The sequence below is a fragment of the Vanellus vanellus genome (genome assembly GCF_965231255.1).
Source record: "Vanellus vanellus genome assembly, chromosome: 5".
NCBI lineage: Eukaryota > Metazoa > Chordata > Aves > Charadriiformes > Charadriidae > Vanellus > Vanellus vanellus.
This window is the reverse complement of record NC_138910.1, coordinates 54,539,541-54,560,463: the sequence shown is the minus strand read 5'-3', so window position 1 is coordinate 54,560,463 and position 20,923 is coordinate 54,539,541. Positions and strand designations below refer to the sequence as shown.

The following is a 20,923-nucleotide window of genomic DNA, read 5'->3' as shown; positions in this document are numbered from 1 at the left end:
TCAAGAAGTTAAGTGGCACTGGTGGTGCCAGGAGAAATACAGTGAACTTGCGCGGAAGCCTTCACCCCTTTTACTGTGATTGTCAGAGCACTGAAAGAGCAATTGAAATTATTACAGATATCCCTTCGGTTCCTCCCAGATCTAATACAACGTAATCTTGTTCATCTCGGGTAATCACATCAAGTCATTAGCGCACCGATAATTCACCTCGCGCAGAGTGCCGTGACTTGGCCAAGAGCAGGCTGAGCTCTCCAGGCAGCCAAAGCCTGAGCATCTCCTGGCCAGCCCGTTGCCTGCTGGGCCAGCTCCCTTTCAAATCCTGCTCTGTTTTACAGCAGGGACAGTCATGGCTGTGCTGCTTCTTGCATGATGAAAGAAAAAAAAGAGGAAAAAAAAAAAAAAAAAAAAGACGACATCATTATAAATGACCTAACTCTTTTCAAAACTCTCCATGGCAGGAACAGGGGTATCTCAGAAATATTTTAATTGAATGAGCTCAGAATTACACCAGGCGCTCTACACAAATAACTGGCCAAACGCATCAATTTTCACAACAGTCCGACTGTGCCTGTGGCTTGCAGGGGATGCAAAATCTTGCTTTAAACAAGCTTGTTGAAATTCAGCAATTTTGCCAATTTTCTAAAATAGAGCTCAGCTATGCAAAGCAGCAGAAGTCCAACAAAATCAGATGTACCTGACAGAGTAGGAGGTGTAGCGGAGCTAGATTTTGAAGTGCTTGAAATGACTCCTTGTTTTGAGCCTGCAAAACTCAGCTGGAGACTTCCCAGGAACAGGCTTGCAGAAGACTTCCACAGAAGCAGCTTTTCAGAAATGCCTATATAGGATTTCAACCCTTCTGGCACCAAAGAAAACCTGGATTAAAGCTGCACTCGGCAACCACAGCAGCAAAGAAAGGATGATTCCAAGTTCTCCAGAACAACCGCACCAAGCCCCAGCCAGGTAGCCCTGGCTGCACTGGAGACATGCCAGAACCACAGAGAGGAAAGCATTTGCATATATTTACATCATGAAAATGTAAACAAATATATAGTTATCATTGTCATTTAGGGCTCCATGTGCTCAGCCATTCTAAAAGGAAAAAAAAAAAACCAAAACAACAACAACAAACCCAAAAGAAAGGATGCCCTGCAGACAGCTCAGGCACTTTAAACTGAAATCTTCAACAACTCATACTCCTTATGGTTGGGAAGATGCATCAGTTGGGCTCTTTCTCTCCAGTACTGTAACACCCTCTTTGGTACCTCATGGATGTACAACCTGTCCCAGACCACAGTCATGAGCTCCCATCTGAATTTCTCAAGCTTTGCCCATCACCAGCATGGAGCAGAAGAACATTGGGGCCCCCGGGCTGCTTCTTCCCAGGAGAGCCTGAGCAAGGAAGGTCCCCTGGGCTCACACCAACAGGTCAGGCTGGCTGCAGCTTTAATGAGCATTTAATTACTGTTGAGCTTGGGACCTATTGAGGTTCAGGTGCCCAAGGGTAACTATCTGGACTTATGGATAGGTTTACCACACCTCCATCCAGAGGAATTGAGGAACCTACCCTAGCAGTTTAGGGCATGAAGCAACACGGACCAGGTCACCCTGTTTTGGGATGAGGAAGAGAATCATAGAATGGTTTAGGTTGGAAAGGACCTTGAAGACCATCCAGTTCCAACCCCCCTGCCATAGACAGGGACACCTCCCACTAGACCAGGTTGCCCAAGGCCACGTCCAGCCTGGCCTTGAACAACTCCAGGGATGGGGCCTCAATGACCTCTCTGGGCAACCTGTGCCAGTGCCTTACCACCCTCAAAGTGAAAAACCTCTTCCTAATGTTTAATCTGAACCTGCCCTTTTCCAGTTTAAAGCCATTCCCCCTCATCCTATCACTACATGCCCTAGTAAAAAGTCCTTCCCGAGCTCTCCTGTAGGCCCCCTTTAGGTACCGGAAGGCTGCAATAAGATCTTCCCAGAGCCTTCTCTTCTCCAGGCTGAACAGCCCCAACTCTTTCAGCCTCTCCTCATAAGAGAGGTGGTCCAGCCCTCGGATCATCCTCGTGGCTCTCCTCTGGACACACTCCAGCAGGTCCATGTCCTTCTTATGTTGGGGACTCCAGAGCTGGATGCAGTCCTCCAGGTGGGGTCTCATGAGAGTTGAGTAGAGGGGCAGAATCACCTCCTTTGAGAAGGGGGTCAGCTGTACAGACACAATCCCAACTGTTTGCCAGGAAAACAAGCCCTGGCCTACTGCATTTTTTAGTACTGATGTGGCCATTGGTGCCCTGCAGGAGAGTCAGAAGACATAGGCTCCGGAGGAAAGCTGTAGCAAACGCTCAGGAAATTGCTGTCCAAGTGCATCTTTGGCAGGGACAATGTCCCATTCCACCGAGTCCTTTCAGGGCCAGGGATTTGCACTAAGAGGCAGAGCAAGACAGGGCTGCGTCCCCAGCAAGCCAGCCAGAGCAGGCAGGAAAAGCAGGAAGGCAGAGCTGAGCACCTCCCCTTCCCTCCTCGTCCCTGAGCTGTGAGAATCCCGGGAATTCTCCAACATCCTCCTGGTTCTGGACAGAAACCCTCCCTCGGGCGTGCACCGTGAGGATGGCCATGCCACCACCAGCCCTTCAGCAGGGGGAAGACGGGGATGGCATCCCTGCCCTGCAACACCTACTCCCTGTACAAAATCCCTCTCAACCCAGATCCACAAAAGGGACCAAATTTGGGCTTAATATCTCCATCTTGCTCTGGTGGAGCCATTCTGCCCACGTCCCATTGCTCTGCTTTGCTCTCAGACGGGCAGCACCAGGGCGGCAGAGCCCGGGCCAGAGCAGGAATCCCAGCAATGCTGGCTATGCCGTGTCCTCCTCTTTGCCCCCAAAGGGTCAGGTCTCCATCTAAACAGGAAGCCGGGATCAGCCAAGGCCCCCGGCGCTTGCCCTCCGAATCCCGACCGCCCGGGAGCGGAGCAGAGGCAGCGCTGCAGGAGGAGCTTCTGCTGCTGCTGGTGGCCCCGTGTCCCTCCCTGGCACGGGCAGTTACGGGGACTTCCAGGGTGCCCTCCCCCTCGGGACCCACGCTGCCGGGCAGAGTGCTTCCTCACTTCTTTGTAAGACCATTTTTTTTTTTTTTTTAATTATTTAGTAAGCAGTGCCAAAGGCCAGTGAGCAGCATGAAGGCAGCATTGAGAGAGGGGAGACGCAGCGGCAGGGGGGACGGAAAGGGTGTCACCCCCTCTGTCACCAGCAGCAAGTAACTCAGAACGTGCCAGGACACAACGCTTTCCCCCTAAACCAGGGACCGCATCAAAAACCATACAAACCTCAGGGTAAGGAGCTGCTTCACACGCCACACGCAGAACCGCCCCAGCTTGCACTTGAAGATCTCCCATCGCTCGCCTTCTGTGCCTAAATAAGCTTTTTCTTCCTCCGGTTTCCCCAAGCCAATATTTTGGGATTACTTTATGCCTTAAAGAACACATCTACCCTTTTGCTTTAAGGAGAACATGCATTCCTTGACCTCCAGCCAAATTCAAACCAGCCTCCGGAGCCCAGCCCAGCCAGCGAATGCCCTCGCAATGCCGCAGTAACCTCTTGCTGCTGGTAGAAAAAGCCAGTGCAAAACACGGGAAACCGGGGAAGGGCTTTGTGCGTAAACTCCCATCAAAGAAACCATCCGGGCATCCTCTTCACAAACAGCACCCCACGACAAATAAACAGAGATTTTAAAGCCTCTCTGGCAGATGTGGTCTGCAGACTCATGGCCTTTCAATGACTTGCATCTCTCTCGTCTTCCATTAGATCAAGGAAACTTGAGCACGTTTCAAACACATCATGAGAAATCATTATTTTACCCTAATTTGTATTCTTTCTGCCATTCAGAGCTTTATCTATGAATTGTCTAGACTACGCTGAAGTTTATTTATATTGCTCAAAAAAAAAAAAAAACAAAACACAGTAGGCTTTATTTAAGCCCTCAAAGTTGTGCCAGTCCTCCCATACTGATGAGGAGTTGCATGATTTTGGGGCTGCAGCTGCATTCTTTCAAAGGTCTTATCTTGCAAGGCAACAGAGGAAACAGCTGTTTGTGAGAGCTCCTGACGGCATCACAGTTGTGCTGTCCCAAACCTCATGTGGAACCAAGGTGAGCAAACCTAATGCCATAAAGGACCTCCCAGCTTGCGCACTGCCCGCAAAGTTAACCACCACAAAGAGGACAGGGCAGCAGGTAGGAAAGCTGCTGAGAAAAGCCGACAAACTATTTATGCAATGAAAGTTTGAAACTGAAGAGCCTTGCAAGCTGTGCCCTTGGGGTATGATACTCCTCTCCTTGGGGTACCATACCCCTCTCCTCAGGGTACGATACCCCTCTCCTCCTCTGGAGATGAGAAAAGAGAAAACAAGGTTATAGCAAGAGTCGGCAGAAGGGGCTGAGAGAGGAGCAGGGCGACAGCCGAACACTGGTAAGGCTACTCAGCCATACAAGCAGGTCCAGTGCTCACGGGATCCCACGGGGCCACCAGAAAGGCAGCTCATCCATTACTCAACATCCCCGCAAGCATCCTCAGCTCCTTCCATTTAAGAGTGTTACTTCCAGGAGACAGCCATTCCTGGAAGACAGGGCAGACCCCTTACTTGTGACCCATGGAACAGACCAAATTACCTGAGCCTGTGGCCACACCACCACGTACGTCCCATGGTCCCACCACCGCCCAAAGGGCTGCCTCGTGTGGCGAAGAGCAGTCAAGCTCCTGCTGTTTTGAGCCTGGGGGCAGTGAGCTCACCGGGTGCGTGCTTTGCTCACTTCCCAGCCCGCCCTTGAACACCTTCCAGTTGTGCGGGCGAGAGGCCGGGGAGCAGAGGAAAAGCTCCTCTCCTGGCCATCAGCCAAGCATTATATGGCGAGAGCGCCCCGTAACCTGAATATAAGTATTTTGGGAAGCCAGATGACTTCATTAGCAGCTGACATCCCCCGACCTACTCGCTGCTAAACAAGCTCGCTGCTGGCCAGCCCCAGAGCTCATTACTCAGCACTTTAATTTGCACATTGCCATTTACCGGGCACTAACCTGCCGACACATCCAGGCAGCAGCTGAATTTTCACGCAGCTGAAACACTTAACGCAAGCGGGAAAAGACAAACATACGTTTTTCCACAAATAGTTTGCTGTTACTTTTGAATTGGGACTGACATACGAGGAAATCCTCCAAATGCTACGGTTTCCGTCCAGTGCCAGCAGCCCCACGTCCTACACCCAACTTCCACCCCATCCCTGCCCCTGTAGCACACACTCCTGCACAGGAGGCAGCATGGAGACCGCCCTGCCACCGCTCGGGCTGTGGCAAACCCCAGCCATGGCACGTGGGATGCCCGGATACAGGGGGGGGGGACGACAGCCAGCGCTGGGGATGCTCCAAATGTGGTGGTGTGGCACAAGCTTGCAGCCACCAAGCCCGGGTTACACGGAGATCTCCATGGAGAAAGTGACAGTGAAAAATACCAAGTTACGGATAAACTGGAGGATGGGACTTATGTGAGAGAAGGCTGTAAGGGGAGACCGAGGAGCAGTGTCCCCACCACCCTGACATGCAAGGGGAAGGAGCATCCTCGTCACACTCACCCTGATCCGCCGCATGGCCGTCACGATCTCCACCCGGCTGTTTGGCCGTGGCACATCCAGGCTCCCGATGTACTAGAGGGAAAGAAAGAGCCGATTAATCGAGTTTCCACAGAACTGGAAACCCCAGGGTCCCACCACGGCCTCAATGGCATCCCTAGATGGAACGCAGGGTCACTTCTGGGGAACAGAAAGTTTGGCCCACCGCACCTGAAGCCTTCCACACCTCCCACCATGAAGCTGTTCCCTCCCCACAATGTTTCAAGCGTTCAGCAGCCCTTATTCTAACAATAAAATAACTTCAGTAACTGGACCAGCAGGATTCATTCATCTATGCCGTGATCAAAGTACGTAGGTATAAGCCAATATCCCCTCAGCTGCACCGAGTCATCTATTATAGTCCTGGGTATTGCAATATCCCAAAAATAGCCGGGGCAACCTGTCCTGTGACAGGCCCTTCACTACTTAATTACAGCCTTGCCAAATCCTTGGCTGTTTTTGCAGAGATGCTGAGCCTCCAGGCCAAGCCTCCAAAAGAAAGGAGCCGCTTTGCTATTCAAAGGGGACCAAAGGCAGCACCGCTGCGACCCGGCACGGAGAGATGCTGAACAAAAACCTTTTTAAGAATAAAATGGAAGAGGGCAGATTCAGAAGAAGGATCAGAAAACAGACAAGCGACGAAGAGTCAATGCGGAGTGCTAAAAACGTGTCGTTAGAAGAAAAGCATTTTGAGTCTATTTACTAGCCCCCTGTGCTCCCACGCTTCATCTCGACACGAGCGCTGACGTAACCCCCGGCAGTGCAGCCCGGGCACTAAGCCTGGCAGGGCTACATGTTCCCGTGAATACAGCCGTAACCTTTGCTGACAGCGTGAAAACCCAGGTCACGGTTTCAAACACCAGCGTCGAGATGGGTGCTTAAATGGCCGAACATGTGCTGGGTGTCCCTGCACAGGCAGAGGCTGCGGAGAAGGGTTATTTCTCACCCAGCATCGCTGCGGGATTGCCGGCTCCTCTCCCCTGGGACACTGATGCCACCTCTAATGAGGGCACAGCGCAGGGGCTGCACGATCACCCCTGGGGTTTGCGTATGTGTGCCATGCCGGATAGCCCTCCTTGCTAACCCTCCGTGCTCGCACCCCGAACCCAACAAGCTTCCCCCATGCAGCTCCCGCCCCGGGCAGAGACGGAGGCAGGCGTCCAGCGACCGGCACCGGGCAGTCGGTGCTGAGAGTGGATGCGAAGAGAGAGGATATAAAAATAAACAGCAAACAGCTGGCGCGTTCATCACGTGCTGAGCAGGCTGCCACGATGCAGGGTGGCTTTATGTAACAGGGAATTAAAGCCCACGACGCGCGTTGCCCGCAAAGGCGGCATTAACTGCCCAGACCCCAACCGCTGAATGCCTGACTGCAAAAACCACAAGTCTTGGTAAGTTTTTAGTCGCATCCCCTAAACGGAGCCTTCCCACTCTTTCAATGGTTCAGGTCACATTGATAGAGGAGGTCTTTGAGATCAATCGATTCCTTTTTCTTATATAAAGTCTGGCAAACATCAGTAAAAAGCAGGAGATGAGGAGGAGGGCTGTGGCAGCCAGAGCCCTGGGCACACGGCCACCGTGCAGCACCTAAGGGAGAAATCTTTCCCCGTCTTCCCCCACCAGAAGAACATCTTGGCCCCACCACACCTCTCCCTCCAAGCCTCCCCACACCGCTCTTCTGTGGGGGAACCACCTAGCACTGCTTCCTACTCACCTGCGAGGGAAACTCCTCAGCTGGAATTACAAGGACAGACTTTTGCTAGCAAAGGGGACCGCCAGGGGATGACTGTCTTCTTCCAGCTGTTCCCAACAGCACAAGATCACTGCCGCTGGAGGGGTAATCGCTTTCTTTCTCCCTGCATTTTCCTTGCATAGAGTACAGCCACGCACAAGGACAGGGCAAGCGGTGGCAGCTATCAGCTGGGCAGGAGACAGCCCTGTCCACCACTCGCTCCCACAGCCACATGAATTTGAGCAATGCCAACCTTCTGGTTGACGACCACAACCTTGGCCAGCAGCGACAGTCAGTCATGCCCATAATTGAGCGTGCGAGACTGTCAGGGCTGGGCCACCCCGTAAGCAAGTGATGGAGCAGAAACTGGACACCACCTTGGATGGCCCTCCTGGAAAATAGCTCCAGCAGTAGGAAGTGTCTTGATGCCATTCTATCTACAGCCCTGTATTCAGCCATTCCCCTCCAGCCCATACTTGCGAGTACCCGAACCAAGGGGCTCAGGTCACAAACCATGCAGGATCCGCCTTTTTCTCCCAGACCCCGGCTCCATGGCATCTTGCTGCATCCCGCATTCTGTGGGAGTGTGCCCCCACCAGAGCCCACGGCACCTCCAGCCCCAGCGTGGGCTCACTTCACACAATTACTGTGCTCACAGCTCCAAAAACACCCACCCCTCCCTCCGCTCCGGAGGCAGGTATTTTTTTGCACGTTTCACAAAACTCAACAGATGGACAAAGTCTCCCCAGATTATTTTTGTCTTCAGGGCAACAAGCACACATGGGAACTGCACTGCAGAGGAGTAACCCTTCACCATGTGACGAGTATCCTCCCAAAAATGTGGACTCAGAGGTCGGCCTTTCAGCTAAACTACTGTTTCCCAGGCAAGGAGTGGGATGGCCTGAGAAACCACCCATATTTGCTAGTGATTTGCAGGTGATAAGTGTACCCAGGGCCGCTCCTGCTCTGCTCTCCTCCAGCTCTCCTACTCACAGCACCGACTTTCGTTTCGGGAAGAGGAGTGGGAAAAAGCAGGGGAGGCGGAGTAGAGGATCAGCAAAGCAGCAGGAGCTTCCAGGGTGCAGAGCTTCCCCCTTCATCCCACCCCAAGGCTGAGACCCAGCTCCTCCCTCCCAGGGAAGGAGGGCCCAGAGACCCTCCGAGCATGGGGGCTCGCAGACACCAGGCATGGGCTTTTGCCTTCTTTTAAAATCCGCATGCCCCAAAGCGAGGTGTCGGGCACAGGGGTGGCCTTGGTCCCCGCAGGGGTCAATGTCCCAGCTCCCAGGGCTTGGAACAGCATCCATCCCAGCAGGTCGACCCTGCGGGAAAGGGAGGCAGCAGGGCTGGGCCTGAGGCCGGGGAGGAGAAAGGAAGGCGGCCGAAACAAAAGGAAGGAAAATAAAGCTGTGTGAAAGAGAGCTGACAAAGAAAATAAACCCGTGAAACAACCCACCCTCCCCAAGCCCCCGGGAACCGAGGAGGAAGCCATATGTACATATGCTTTTCCAAATAATCACCTCCAGACCGTGGCCCCACCACCCTGCCAGGGGATAGAGGGGGGAGCAGAGGTGGAGCCCCACCACCAGCACCCAAAAGCCAAGTGGGATTAGGGGGTCACCAATCCCCGCGCTCTGAAGGCAGGGGCCATGGCTGCCTCGGTGGGGAGGGCAGTCCCAGGCAGGCCCCCTCCTCCCCAGCCCAATTAGGAGAAGAAAGGCCACCAGCGCGAAGCACCAATGAATGGGCAGCCGAGGGGGTCCACTTCTGTAACGAGGCGCTCTGGCAGCCCCACAAAGGCGGCCCCCGCACCGCAAACAGCCACAGCCGCTTGGGGCTGCATCGCCAGGCAGCGCAGGCAGGCAGGCACAAAGCACCTATTTTGGAAGGTGCTTTAGGTCCCCCGTGCACCCTGCTGCTCCCCATCCCTGTGTGTGGGATCTGGCCTTCCATCGGTCCTTCCAGGGCTCCTAGAAATGGCAGCCCTCTCCTCTCCCTGCCACGGCACAGGCTTGGTGGCCATCACCCATCGGGCTTCTCAGCACCTGAATGGAACTTGCCTGCTGTCCCCCTCCCATGCAAACAGGTTCCCCTGTCTGTCCCTGGCACCATTGGAAGGGGCTTCCAGACACAGCCCACACCACGCACCCTCCACCCATGGCTTACAAAAGACCTGTCCAGTTCATGGAAATACCAGTCCTCCCCAGGCCAGCGGAAAAAGAAAACCCAAGAAAACAAAGGAGAGCATTTTGCCAAAGCAATGTTTGCACAAGTCGCTTAGTTTCTCATTTTTCCTTGAGGTTGTTTAATATGGCTCGTTCTCTGCTCTGTCAGAAATGACTTTTCTTGAGAAGGTGCTTTTTCTGTGACAGCAGGTGGCAGATATTTTCAGAAAACTGAAAGCCGATGGCATCCCTTGACGAGGGGGACACCTTCCAAGGGGTGTCGATGAGATCCCTTGCGGATGGTGGGCTGCGAAAGCCTTCCCGGAGAGGAGCTGCCGCCTTCCCGAGGGAGGCACGCTGCTGCTCCGCCAGCCCGATACCACGTGCAAAGGTCAGGGCTGAATCATACCCAGCGTACAGGGGGAACCTAAACTGGCTGGCTGCCCTGTTTCCAGCTTTGCAAGCCGGCCCGAGTCGGAGAGCTTGCCGTGTGGATGAGGAGCCACTGCTTCTGCAGAGGAGCTGCATGCAGGCAGGGTGGCAGCAGGGCAGCGCAGGCAGAGGGGACACGCTGGCACCAGCCCCGGGCTGGGGCATCGCACCGCTGGGCTACGCAGCCATCTTCGGGGCCAGGAGAGCCTCGTCCCAGCAGGGGGGTCCTGCGCCCGGGCTGGGGAGAGGGTTATCGGAGGTACCGGCAGCCGAGTGGGAGGCATCAGGTATGGGGCGTGAGGGTCCCAAGATTTCTGAAGAGTCCAGGGTGGTGCGAGGCTGCACCAGGTGTTGGGACATTGGCCCCGTGACACACAGCTGTGCCACGCAGCAAGGGCCAAAGTGCTCAGGCACCAGTCCCCAGTCAGGCACCCCAAGATCTGAAACCTCTTTCTTTCCTCAGTGCCTGGGGAAACATCCAGCCTGGCTGATAAGGGCTTCTGCCCTCGCTCAGGGAAAGCAAGGAGAAATCCAATTCCCAGGACTTTTGCTGTCCCAGTGCTTCTTCTCTCCAGTTGCCCACGCACGGCCCCCGCCCGAGGAGCCACGGGGCTGGGCTGGCATGGCCCCAGCTCTGCCCTGCACCCCAGGAACACCCAGCCATGCTGGAAGGAAAAGGGGGAAGTTTACTCAGACTGCAGTGGTGCCGGCTCAGAGGCCAAAAGGGATGGAAAATTTGGGATGCCAGCTGACTTCAACGGAAAAAAAAAAGCCCTGACTTTCCAGCCTGAGCCCAGCAGGAGGGTGGGGGGGTGCAGCGGGCTCTCTGCCGAGCTGGAGGGCTCCAAGCCCTGCCCAGTCCTCCCTTAACAGGGCTCTGCACCCTGAGGTCCCCAGGATGCACCCAGCCCTGGGAGCCAGGTAGTTTAACGCCACGTGTGCGACTCGTCCAGAGCTACACAACCAGCCTGTGGGCATTAACACAGGGACCCGTCATGCCAGGCACTACCGGTCAAGCTGACGCCTTAAGGATATTAGTGCTGCTGATCCTAGAAGCGCTTGCAGTGCCTATGAGCTGCACAGGGCTCGGGGCTAGAAGTACCAGAAACACAGAGATCTGGAGGTCCAAGACAAGACCCCAGCCATGCGCACCGCACCCACTCTCCCCTCTCACCGGCCAAAATGGGGCTCACACAATAAAGGGAGACATCTTTGCAGCATGGTGCTGCTTTGCAGCAGGGACACCAGGACACAGAGCGAGGGGGTGCGGCAGCAAAGCTGAAGTTTTTCCGTCCCAATAAATCACGGCTGTCCACTCACCCCTGTTTCCGTACCCCCTGCCCCCAGCCACGCCACCCACAGCTCTGCCCCCCATGCAGAGGCTGAGCTTCCTGTGCTTACACCCAGCTATAGCCTTAACAGCCGTTCCTGTACGGGATGCGCAAGACCAGAGCACTTCAGCAGCCAGAAAGCGGGGCTGGGAGCATCCCACCCGCATCGCTTCTTCCTCGGGACCTTCTGGCATCTGCTGAGCCCACGCGCTGCCTGGCCCGTACCCACAGTCTGGGCACACGCAGCTTTGCCAAATCCCCGCAGAGCTTTTTTTTTTTTTTTATTTTTTCTTGCTAAGAGCTTCACTAAGCAGCCTGTGAACCGACTTAACAAGTATGGCAGGAATATGCCACTGTTTCAGATGAGAACTTTTGTGGCACTCGGGAAGGTTATTTATAGCCTCCAGCAAGCAATCCTGGGCTAAATCACACTGCAGCTTCGCTCGGGGCTGAGCAGCCCTGACACCGCACATGGTACTCCAGAGCTGCCAGTACAAACAGCCCCCAAATAAAGCTGCCAAGTCTCTCCCAGGCAGCTAAAGAGGTGCAGAGCTTCACACAACCCGTCTCTGGCTTCCCAGCCCTTGGGGAAAGGAAGCCTGAAGCAGAGGAGGGGAACTGAAGACCCCGATTGGAGCTGCTTGCAACTCAACTCACTTCCAATGCTTTTATGTGTGGCCCCTACATACATAAAAATATACACAGGAGCAGAAACACACGTTTATTTGCTGCTTAATTTTCACCTGAGGCTATAATCCCGTTCCTGATAAAGCGATTATCTTTGCAGCAACCGGCAGGCACTGCCAGCCTCAGGAGGGTGGTGGCAGGTGGAACTGGAGGGGTTCATAGGAAGGGACGTACTGGATCAGACTAAAGTCTCCTTCATGTCCTGTCTCCAAACATAGACAGCAGCAGATGCTCAGTTCAACTTCAGTTTCCCACGCGCAAAACCAGAAAAAAAGTACTGACAAATGAGAGAAAATGCCTGGTTGCCAAGATCCTTTAAGGGGGGTGCAGGAGGAAGAAACCAAAAAACCAACCACCACCTGAACCCAACCCCCCCCACCTGCTGCTCAGAAGAACAGCAATCATCCCAAACTTCCAGCCCCGCATTTATCTGCAAGCAGGTCTGATGCCAGGAAAGCCGGGTCTCAGCACACGTCTCGTCCCAGCCCATGACAGTCCTGGACTGCAGGCAGTGGGTCTGCCTGAGGACCAAGATTTGCTTGGACAGCCCCTTCTCGCCTCATCCGCGGACAGAGGAGCAGATAGGGTCCCTGCACCCACCTCCCCACTTCACTGAGAAAGAGAATCCTTCAGGACTGAAGGATTAACAGCTGTTTCCAAATAATGGGTATTTGGTAGGTGGGACCTTGCTCTGGATCACAAGATCTCCAGGGCAGGAGGAGAGCCCAGCCCAGTGAGCACCTGAAAGTGGCTTTAATGACGGGGTTGGGGGGCCAGCAACAGCTTCGTCGTGCAAACCTGGCAGCGCCCAGCACCCCTGCACTCAAATGGACAGGGGGGTCCAGCAGTGCAGTGACAGGTTCCACCACCCCATTTAATTCCCTCTACACGCCGATCTCTCTGGAGGCGTTGGAGTAGCCTGAGTCATGATTTCTGAACGTGCAGAATTGCTGGTGTTGCACAAGCTGGCCCTTGGGTTTTGCAGCACCGAGGCTTTGGGAAGATAAGGAGTAAGCTCGCATCCCCCTCCTCCTCACCCCGACCAGAAGAGAAATGCTGGGTGGAGAAGTGGAGGAGGACAGAAGGAGTCTTTACTCTCTACATACCCATTTATCTAACCAGGAAACCATTGCACAAGTGGGAATTTATGCCTGCTCCCCTGTGCCATGCTGCAGCTCCCAGCTCTTTCATCCGAATGCTTCAGCTAACTCAGGAGGCCAGGCTTTTGATTTTATTCAACAATTCAGACCACAAGTCACAGAAGAAAGCGAACGCCCTGCCTTCCCTCGGAGCCAGCTCCCCCGATTCCCAGCAGCCTGGCCGAGGCGCCTCAGGGACTATAGAGGGGTTCGATGCCAAGAGGGGTGGCCAATGAAAACAGATCCAAAAGCGTGAAATGTATTACTCTTCCTAAGAAGATGGAGCGGGATTTTTCCAACTATTGGATTTATCTCCAGAAAATGGATTAACATAATCCTTAGAGGACACTTTGCTCAGACTCAGTGTCCCCGTGCCAGAGCATATGGCTGCAAGTTGCTTCAGTGGGGATGAGGAACTCAAGTCTCCTGACAGCATCGCATGCGACAGCTCTGCTTGCCTCAGAGCAAGCCCATCACTCTGTACTTGAAAAGGGCCCAAATCCCGATTGCCCACAGCCACCCACGCTGGGACACTGGGAGCTCCCTCAGGAGAGAAGCAAGGGGAACATCAGCATGGATGCCAGCAGCTCCTGACGAACCAAAACACGCATTACATCCACGATGTGTGCCATTTGAAGACAGAAGCAGACAGCGTAGGTCCAAGTGTAAAAATAAAATTAAAAATTAAAGCAATAAATCGGCGCACGCTGACTCAGGCCCGTGTTCCCCCCCCCTGCGGTGAGCCCCACGCAAGCTCGTCAGGAATCCCGGGCTGCCAGAGCAGAGACCGCTGATCCAGCTGCTGAGGGCTGTAACACTGGGATCCCCGCCGCCCGCGCTATCAACAATCCCAGGAGGCTTTTAGGAGACAGGCACGCGAGTCCTGCCGCCCCAGCTGAGCATTTTTCTTCTTTAATCTCCCCCCAAAGTTCTGCTCTAAATCAGAGTTTCTCATTTTTGTGACTCGCACTGGGTGTCTGGCCGAAACAAGAGCCACGCGGGTTTAAGCGCTCGGGATTCTTGGGGATAAAAGGAAGTAAAGGAGTGTAAGCATTTAATTAATCTCCAGCAATCTAATAAAAGGATGGAGTAATTGCCTAAGCCATCTGCATTCTGCATCTGGCATCAGGGGCTGCTGGAGAAACCCACAAATTCGGAAGCTGGTTTCGTACGGATTGTGCTTGGCATTAACGCGTGCCACAGGATACAAAATAAGAGAAAGAGGAGCTAACAAAGACTAATACGTACCACCCCATTAATGCAGCCAGACCAGCAGCATGGAAAAGAGAAGAGCCACGAGCAGACTGAGGGGCAACTGAAGCCCCGTCCCACTCCTCACCCCCTAAGCTGGGCCACCCAAACCTGGCATGGAAGAGGCACAGGGTACAGGGAAATGAGAAGGGGAGATGCTTTGCAGCCTCCCCACAGGTGAGGGGTGAGCGGGTGCCGGCACTAAAACAGCAATTGGCTCCCAATAATCCAGGAGGGATGGGCTGCAAAGCTGAATTTGCACAGTCTTTCCCACAAAAGAGTTGCAAAGCAGGTTTAAGTTTGCTCCGTAAACAACAACTCTGCTGCTTTGCCCTCTGCAGCACAGTGCCCGCCATCAGGAGGGTGGTGGCCTTTGCAGAGGAACCCTCCCAGCTGCGAGAAGAAGGAAACGACACAATTTCGGCACCCTCCAAGGAGCGGCAGCATTACACCCAGGGCATCGCGCACGATAAGATGCCACAGATGCCCTGCCAGCACCCACGCTCCAAGGACAAGGGCGTGCGACAGATGCCTCCCTCCCCGCCACCCAAAAAAATCTGTTTTACACCAGGTTTTTTCCAAGTTAACCTCACTTGGAATATCTCATCAACAGGACAACTGTATCCCCCAGGAACGGCAAAGGCAGCAGGATTTTACGTTTTCCCCCTTTCAAATTTCATGGCCAGCTGCTTCCTGGCACACTGCCGGCCAGTGCTGCCTGCTCAGGGCTGGGTAACACGGACAGGTCGCTCGGCTCGTTCCCAGCCGGCTGAGAGCACGCAAGCACTCAGACTGTGGGAAGCCACAGCCTAAGTGGAGTAAGAGACTGAGAAATCCCAACAGAAGAGAAAGAAAAAAAAAACAAAAAAAAACCCCAACAAAACCCAGAAATAGCGCTTCTTGCCAAATCCACTAGCAAGAATGGTTTATATATATAAGGAGAAATAGCAAGCTTTTATTTCAGGCGGGCGGCCCTGACCTCTTGCACTGCACTGCAAATGGCATGCAGTCCATTCACACGATGGGTTTATCCCATTAGAGGAGCACCAGGGTACCATCCTGCAGGACACTGACTGTCCCCCATCTCACCGGCACTCCAGCACTACCCACAGCGCTGGAAACGCCGAGCGGAGCCTGAGCCCTCCACTCTTTCCTGGGAAGGTGCACACAAATACCTGGCTCTCCTGGGCCGACGTCTGCAAGCAACACCACGCAGAGCCAAGGAGGGAAAGCAGCAGGGTGACTCTGCTCCAGCTTCACCCATCCATCCATCCAGCTTCAACATCCTTACGGGATGGCTGGGAAGCCTCACCCAACTCTTTGCAGCCAAGTTTGGGGGAGAGCAGGTACACCAAGGGGAAGGGCTCCCGGGGAAAGCGGAGAAAACCCAAAGCTATGTGAAAAGAGAGCTGGAGAAGAGGGAATCCCGGGGGGTCGGGGGTGCAAGCGCCGGGCAAGGGACCCTCACCCCCCCCGCAGCTCCCCTCCCCTCGGCGCCCGCTTGCCCACCTTGGCCTCGAAGCAGATGCCGTGCTGGAAGGCGTCTTCGTTGTGCAGGGGGATGCGGAGGTCGTGCCGGTCGTCCACCAGGTTGTACTTGGACTTGGCGGGCATGGCGGCCCCGCGGCGGCCGGGCTGCCCCTGCAGCGCGCCCGGCGCTGCCGCCGCCGCCGCGGAAACCTCCGCGGAACCTCCGCCCCTCGCCGCCGGCCGGCCCCGGGGCGGAGACGCGCCGCCGCGGAGCGCGGAGGAAGGGCTGGGGAGAGAGGGAGGGGAGTTGTGTAGGAGACCCACGTTTACAGACCACCCCCCACTCCCCCCCCCCCCCCCCCCCGCTTCCAGAGGGGAGGAGCAGGGAAGCGTTTAAAAAAAAAAAAAAAAAAAAAAAAAAAAAAAAAAAATGAGGCGGCGAAAGGGGCGTCGGGGAAGGCACCGCTGACATCTAGTGCGCGGTGCCGGGTCTGCAGCCCGGCCCCGCCAAAGTTTTATTTTAAATAAATAAATAAATAAATAAAAGGAAAGGAGGGGGAAATAGGAAAAGGCCCCCCAGGGGTTACGGGGGTGGGGGCTCAGTTCGGCCCCGGGGGTGCGCAGAGCGATGGGGGAACGCCGCACCGCCTCCCCCCCGCCCCCCGGGGGCACACACGGTCAGCCCCCGGCTGGGAACGGGGCCCGAGAAACGCATCCCCCCACCCCCGATGGGAGAGCCTGGGCTGCTGCAAACACTCAGGCCAATGGACGCTGTATCCAGACCTTCAGTGTCCAGTCAGCTCCGGACGTGATGGGAATCAAGTGAGCCGGAGGTGAAAACTCTCCATCTTATGCTTAATTAAAAGGCCAGTCCTTGTGACCAGACCCGACCCTTACCTTATAAAAGACCTAAAATCTGTGAACGTGCTCCCCCACCTACTGAGAGCACCCCAGCATCATTTTCCAGATGTGCAGGGACCCACTCACATAGAGTCTGACTGCAAGTCCAGGCTGTTTCACCCCTTATCCCACATGCATAGCGCACCCTCAGGTAGGGCTCCATCCCTCTGCGTTTTAACAGCCACAGATGCCGCATGACAGCTGCAAAGCTCATCACACTGCAGCACAGCTGAAGAGTTCACACTGGGCTTCATACCTGCCAGAGCCACCACTCGGGACAAACATTTCCCAGGGCAGACGTGTCCCCCAACTCCACAGGAGACCCACAATTCCCACCGCCTTTGCTTTGCTCTGCTTGTACGGTCCTATATGGCAGAACGTTTCCCTCGTGTGCCTCAGGTTCCTAAATGACTGCAATGCAAAGAGCAGTGCTGGCTGTTGACCCTTCCCTGGGCATAACAGCTTCAGGGCCATCCATTTTTCAGACCAAATCAATGTGGTGAAACTTCCTTTGAGTTTATAACACAGCCACGGTGTTTGGGTCACATCTGAAAACCTGTTTTGTTTCCCCTCGGAGGGGAGTGGGCTTCCTACCATCCCCAGAGGCTCAGATAACAGGCTGGGCACAGACAGTTATGGGACAAGCTGAGAAATCCCTGTGCTCAGCCATGCCCACGACAGGCATATGGGAATGGCCGTTGTGCTGCCAGCTTGTCCACGCTGGGCTCAGGAAGGGATAACACAGAGCTGCCAGCACGTGGACAAGCGAATCAAGGGATGATTCCCCACTGAAGCCATGATGCCAGCAAACCATGGGCTCTTGAAAACTTTAACTCCTCATTTTGGAAGGGAGGGGAGGGGGTCAGTGTTGTGTATTGCAGCTGCAGCATCTTGGTGACTGCACTTGCAGAGATCCCCTGGGCAAAAAGGGCACAGAGAACCGAACAGCCATGAGGCTCTTGGGGTCACCTAAGGCTGGGACAGGCAGAAACTCGTGGTGGGATAGTCTTGAGCCTAGATCTGCTCCGTGGCATTCAATGCTCTATGTTCTTGCTAAAGGTTTCTGTTTACCTCTAGCAAAGGTTTAGCTGACAGCACTGAAGTCCCAGGTACTGGGAATGCTACAGACACTGGAGAAGTCCCCTGGAGGTCTGTAGTCCAATGCCTGCTCCAAGCAGGGCAAGCTTCAACAGTAGCTCAGGGCTGTGTCTAGGCAAGTTGCAAGTATCCCAAGGGACAGAGATCCCACAGCTTCTCTGGAGCGCTGTTCCTGTGCTATAATTGATTAATGACATTCAGTCTTGCCAACTGCTGGCTTTCCACAGCTAGCAAAACCCTACGGATTCAGTGAAGAATTGAATTCCCACGTGGGAGGGTTTCTGAGCATCTCTTCAGTGAATAGCACCTTCAGGGAGGTTTTCCCCTAGGCATGGACACGGGTGTTTGATGGGAAGTCCCAGTGGGTCTGCCCGGCAGCGCTTGGGCTGGCTGCAGACCCTGGTGGGTGGTGGGTGCCCTGGGCAATCCATAGCCCACTCCTCTGGCCTCTTCCACAGTCGCAGGGGCACTGACTGCTGCAGCACCTAGAGTAAACCTGGAGGCTGCTCTTCAAATACTGAGGTTGAAGCAATGGACAAGCCTCACCCCGCAGTTGCTTCTGGATCTCTCATGTCAGCAGCCCAGTACTGCTGCAGCATGGAAACAGCAGCTTGGGGGGGCACGGGGGGAAGGCAGCAGCTCTTCCTGCAACCAGTCTGTCCCAAAGCCCCCCCACCCACCTGTTGCCCCAAGTGTGATTTAGATGGTACTTGCAGCACCAGGCAGTGCTGCAAACAAACTCACACAGGCCCTGCAGGGAGTTTAGGATACCTGTGGCATTTCCCACGGATTCCACCTTCCTGTATATTACAAAAAAATTAACTGTGATGCAGGAAAAAAAAAAAAAGAAAAAAAAAAAGAGAGAGACAATGGCCAATTCTCTCTGCCCTTTCACCACGCAAGCCAAACCACCACCTCTTCCTGGGAGAGCTTTTTCCGGGCTTTTGATCCCAGGACATCAAGCCTCGTCCTCCACCACCACCACCAGAAGGTACAGGAGATCCCTGAAGAATAAGGAGAGGATTAAACTCTCACACTCGTGTTTGTCCTGCAAGTCCAGAACCCGTTTCCTCCCTTTCAAAATCTATAATGACAAGCCCTGGAATTACACCTTGAAGTTGTGTAACCGGTTTACTTGTTTTCGCAGTCCCGTCCGTTTCCGCCCGTGCGAGGACGGCGGTGGCTCGCCCGCGTTTGCACAACGGCCTGGGACAAAGGTCCCATGTGCCACCCCAGCAGAGGTGGCACCTCACCAGGGCCAGGGAGTCGGGGAGGTGGCCCGCGCATTCTCGAGGGAACGGCAAAGGACCTTTTTGAAGGACTCGTCAATTAAGAGGAGCGTTTTTGAACAGTCCCCGAGGTGGGCGGAGGAGCGGAGCAGCCGTGCACCCCGCCGGGGGAAAGGCTCCCCGGTCCCCGCACCTCAGACCCCGCTTCTCCCCGGGCTCTCGGTGGCGGGGGTCTTGCCCGGCTCTCTCCGGGCGCAGGTTGCCAGCTGCGGGATGGGGATTTATAGAGCTGGCCTGCCATCTCCTGGGAAAGCCGTGAAATGCAGCACAGAAAACCCAGATCGGGCTGGAGAGGCGGTGACCGCCGTCCCCAGCCTTGTCCCAGCTCTCCTGCCCTACAGCCCAGGGATTTCGGGGGCTTCTGCCCCAGCACCCTAGGGAAACCAGTCCCACGCCCCGCCTGAGGGTCACAGCCTTCCTTTTTTTTTTTTTCCCACCCTGTGAAGTTGAGAAGGCATTCTTGCGATGCTTACGTGAAAGCCAGCCAAAAATGCATCTCTCTACGTGCCCGCTCCAACGCTCCACCACCACAAGACCTCTCTGGTCAGGGCCAGTGGCGGGTGAATTGGAGACAGAGCCCTGCAGCTCCTCTACACCCTCCGGGGTGCCATGGGGCACAGCGGGGAGAGCCGGCTGTCACCCCAGCTGGCAGCACACTTGTGCATTGGTCTGCACTGAGCAATGTACCCAAAAGCAAGGGACCCAAAAGAGTTGGTCAGGAGCGTTTTGAGCTCGCCCATAGCAGTTTTCAAAGCATCGCAAAGCTTTGGTAGGTTTCAGGACTAGAAAAGAGTTGATATTGTGCAAATATTTTATACCCATAGTCTGGCCTGCAGGCATCAGCATGCATTGTCTAGTCTTGCCCTTAAAAAAAAAAAAAAAAACAAAAAACCAACCCAAACCCCAACACCCACTATGGAAATACTACCGTATTTCCAGCAGAAAGGCATGTTTGTTACTGTAACCCCCACAGCCTATAACAGAAACCACCTGTGATCCTTTATCTAGCCTGGGGAGGCACAGGGAAACGTAATGTTTGCGGAGCACTTTGTACATCAAACACAGTGTGTGCCAGGATGGCAAAGCTGCGACTTCGCCCTGCAACCCTTGTGCCGCGCCACTGTGGGAGGAGAGGACAACCACCTGCAAACAAGGCAATGGCGAGCAGGCAGCACAGCCCCAGCAGGCCACTATCCCCCTCCTCTTGCTGCTAACACTCTCGAAGCGAGGAAATTCAACGTACCCACGGCTGACTGCTCCACAGCCATCATTGCACGTGTTGCTTCCACAGCGCCAGTGAAGCACAGTGGGTTTGGGGAAAATACGCTGTTTGGGCTCGGGAGGCCCCTCCTCCGAAGAGCAATAATAAAAGGGCTTTTGGCCAGGTATGCAAATATTTTTTATTGTGCTGGGTGTGGGTGGGAATGAGAAACATCACAGAGCATGGCTGTGAGAGGAAATGAGCAGATGGTAGATTTTGCAGCTCTAAGCAATAAATCGTAAAGCAAATTGGCTCTTAGGCAGGCGTTCAGATTGGAAAGGTAGGGTCCAGCTCAGTTTGGTGCTCCAGTTTGCTTTAATGTCCTTCCACGAAATCCTACAGCAGCAAGTTCTTTTAGGGTCACGGTCCTGCAATTGAAGAGTGCACCAGACCGCAGACCTGCGTGACATCAAGGCCCAGCTGGTGCAGAGCATCCCAAAGTACCTGCCAACCCATGGTGGGCTCGGGCAGGGAGTCACCTTGTCCTTCCAGTCACCAGCACAGTTGCAGGTGGAA

General features: G+C 54.6%; 1 protein-coding gene across 1 annotated transcript in view; it reads right to left on the bottom strand.

Annotated features, from left to right (window-relative positions):
- Positions 1-16,003, bottom strand: part of NOS1AP (nitric oxide synthase 1 adaptor protein) — a gene marked incomplete at both ends in the record, with an annotated part of 41,427 nt that extends 25,424 nt beyond the window's left edge. Inside the window, 2 exons of the mRNA XM_082484097.1 lie at positions 5,617-5,688; positions 15,899-16,003. Coding sequence (XP_082340223.1) covers positions 5,617-5,688; positions 15,899-16,003 — 177 coding nt within the window. The remainder of the gene's footprint in view (positions 1-5,616; positions 5,689-15,898) is intronic.
- Between the last annotated feature and the right edge of the window lie 4,920 nt (positions 16,004-20,923).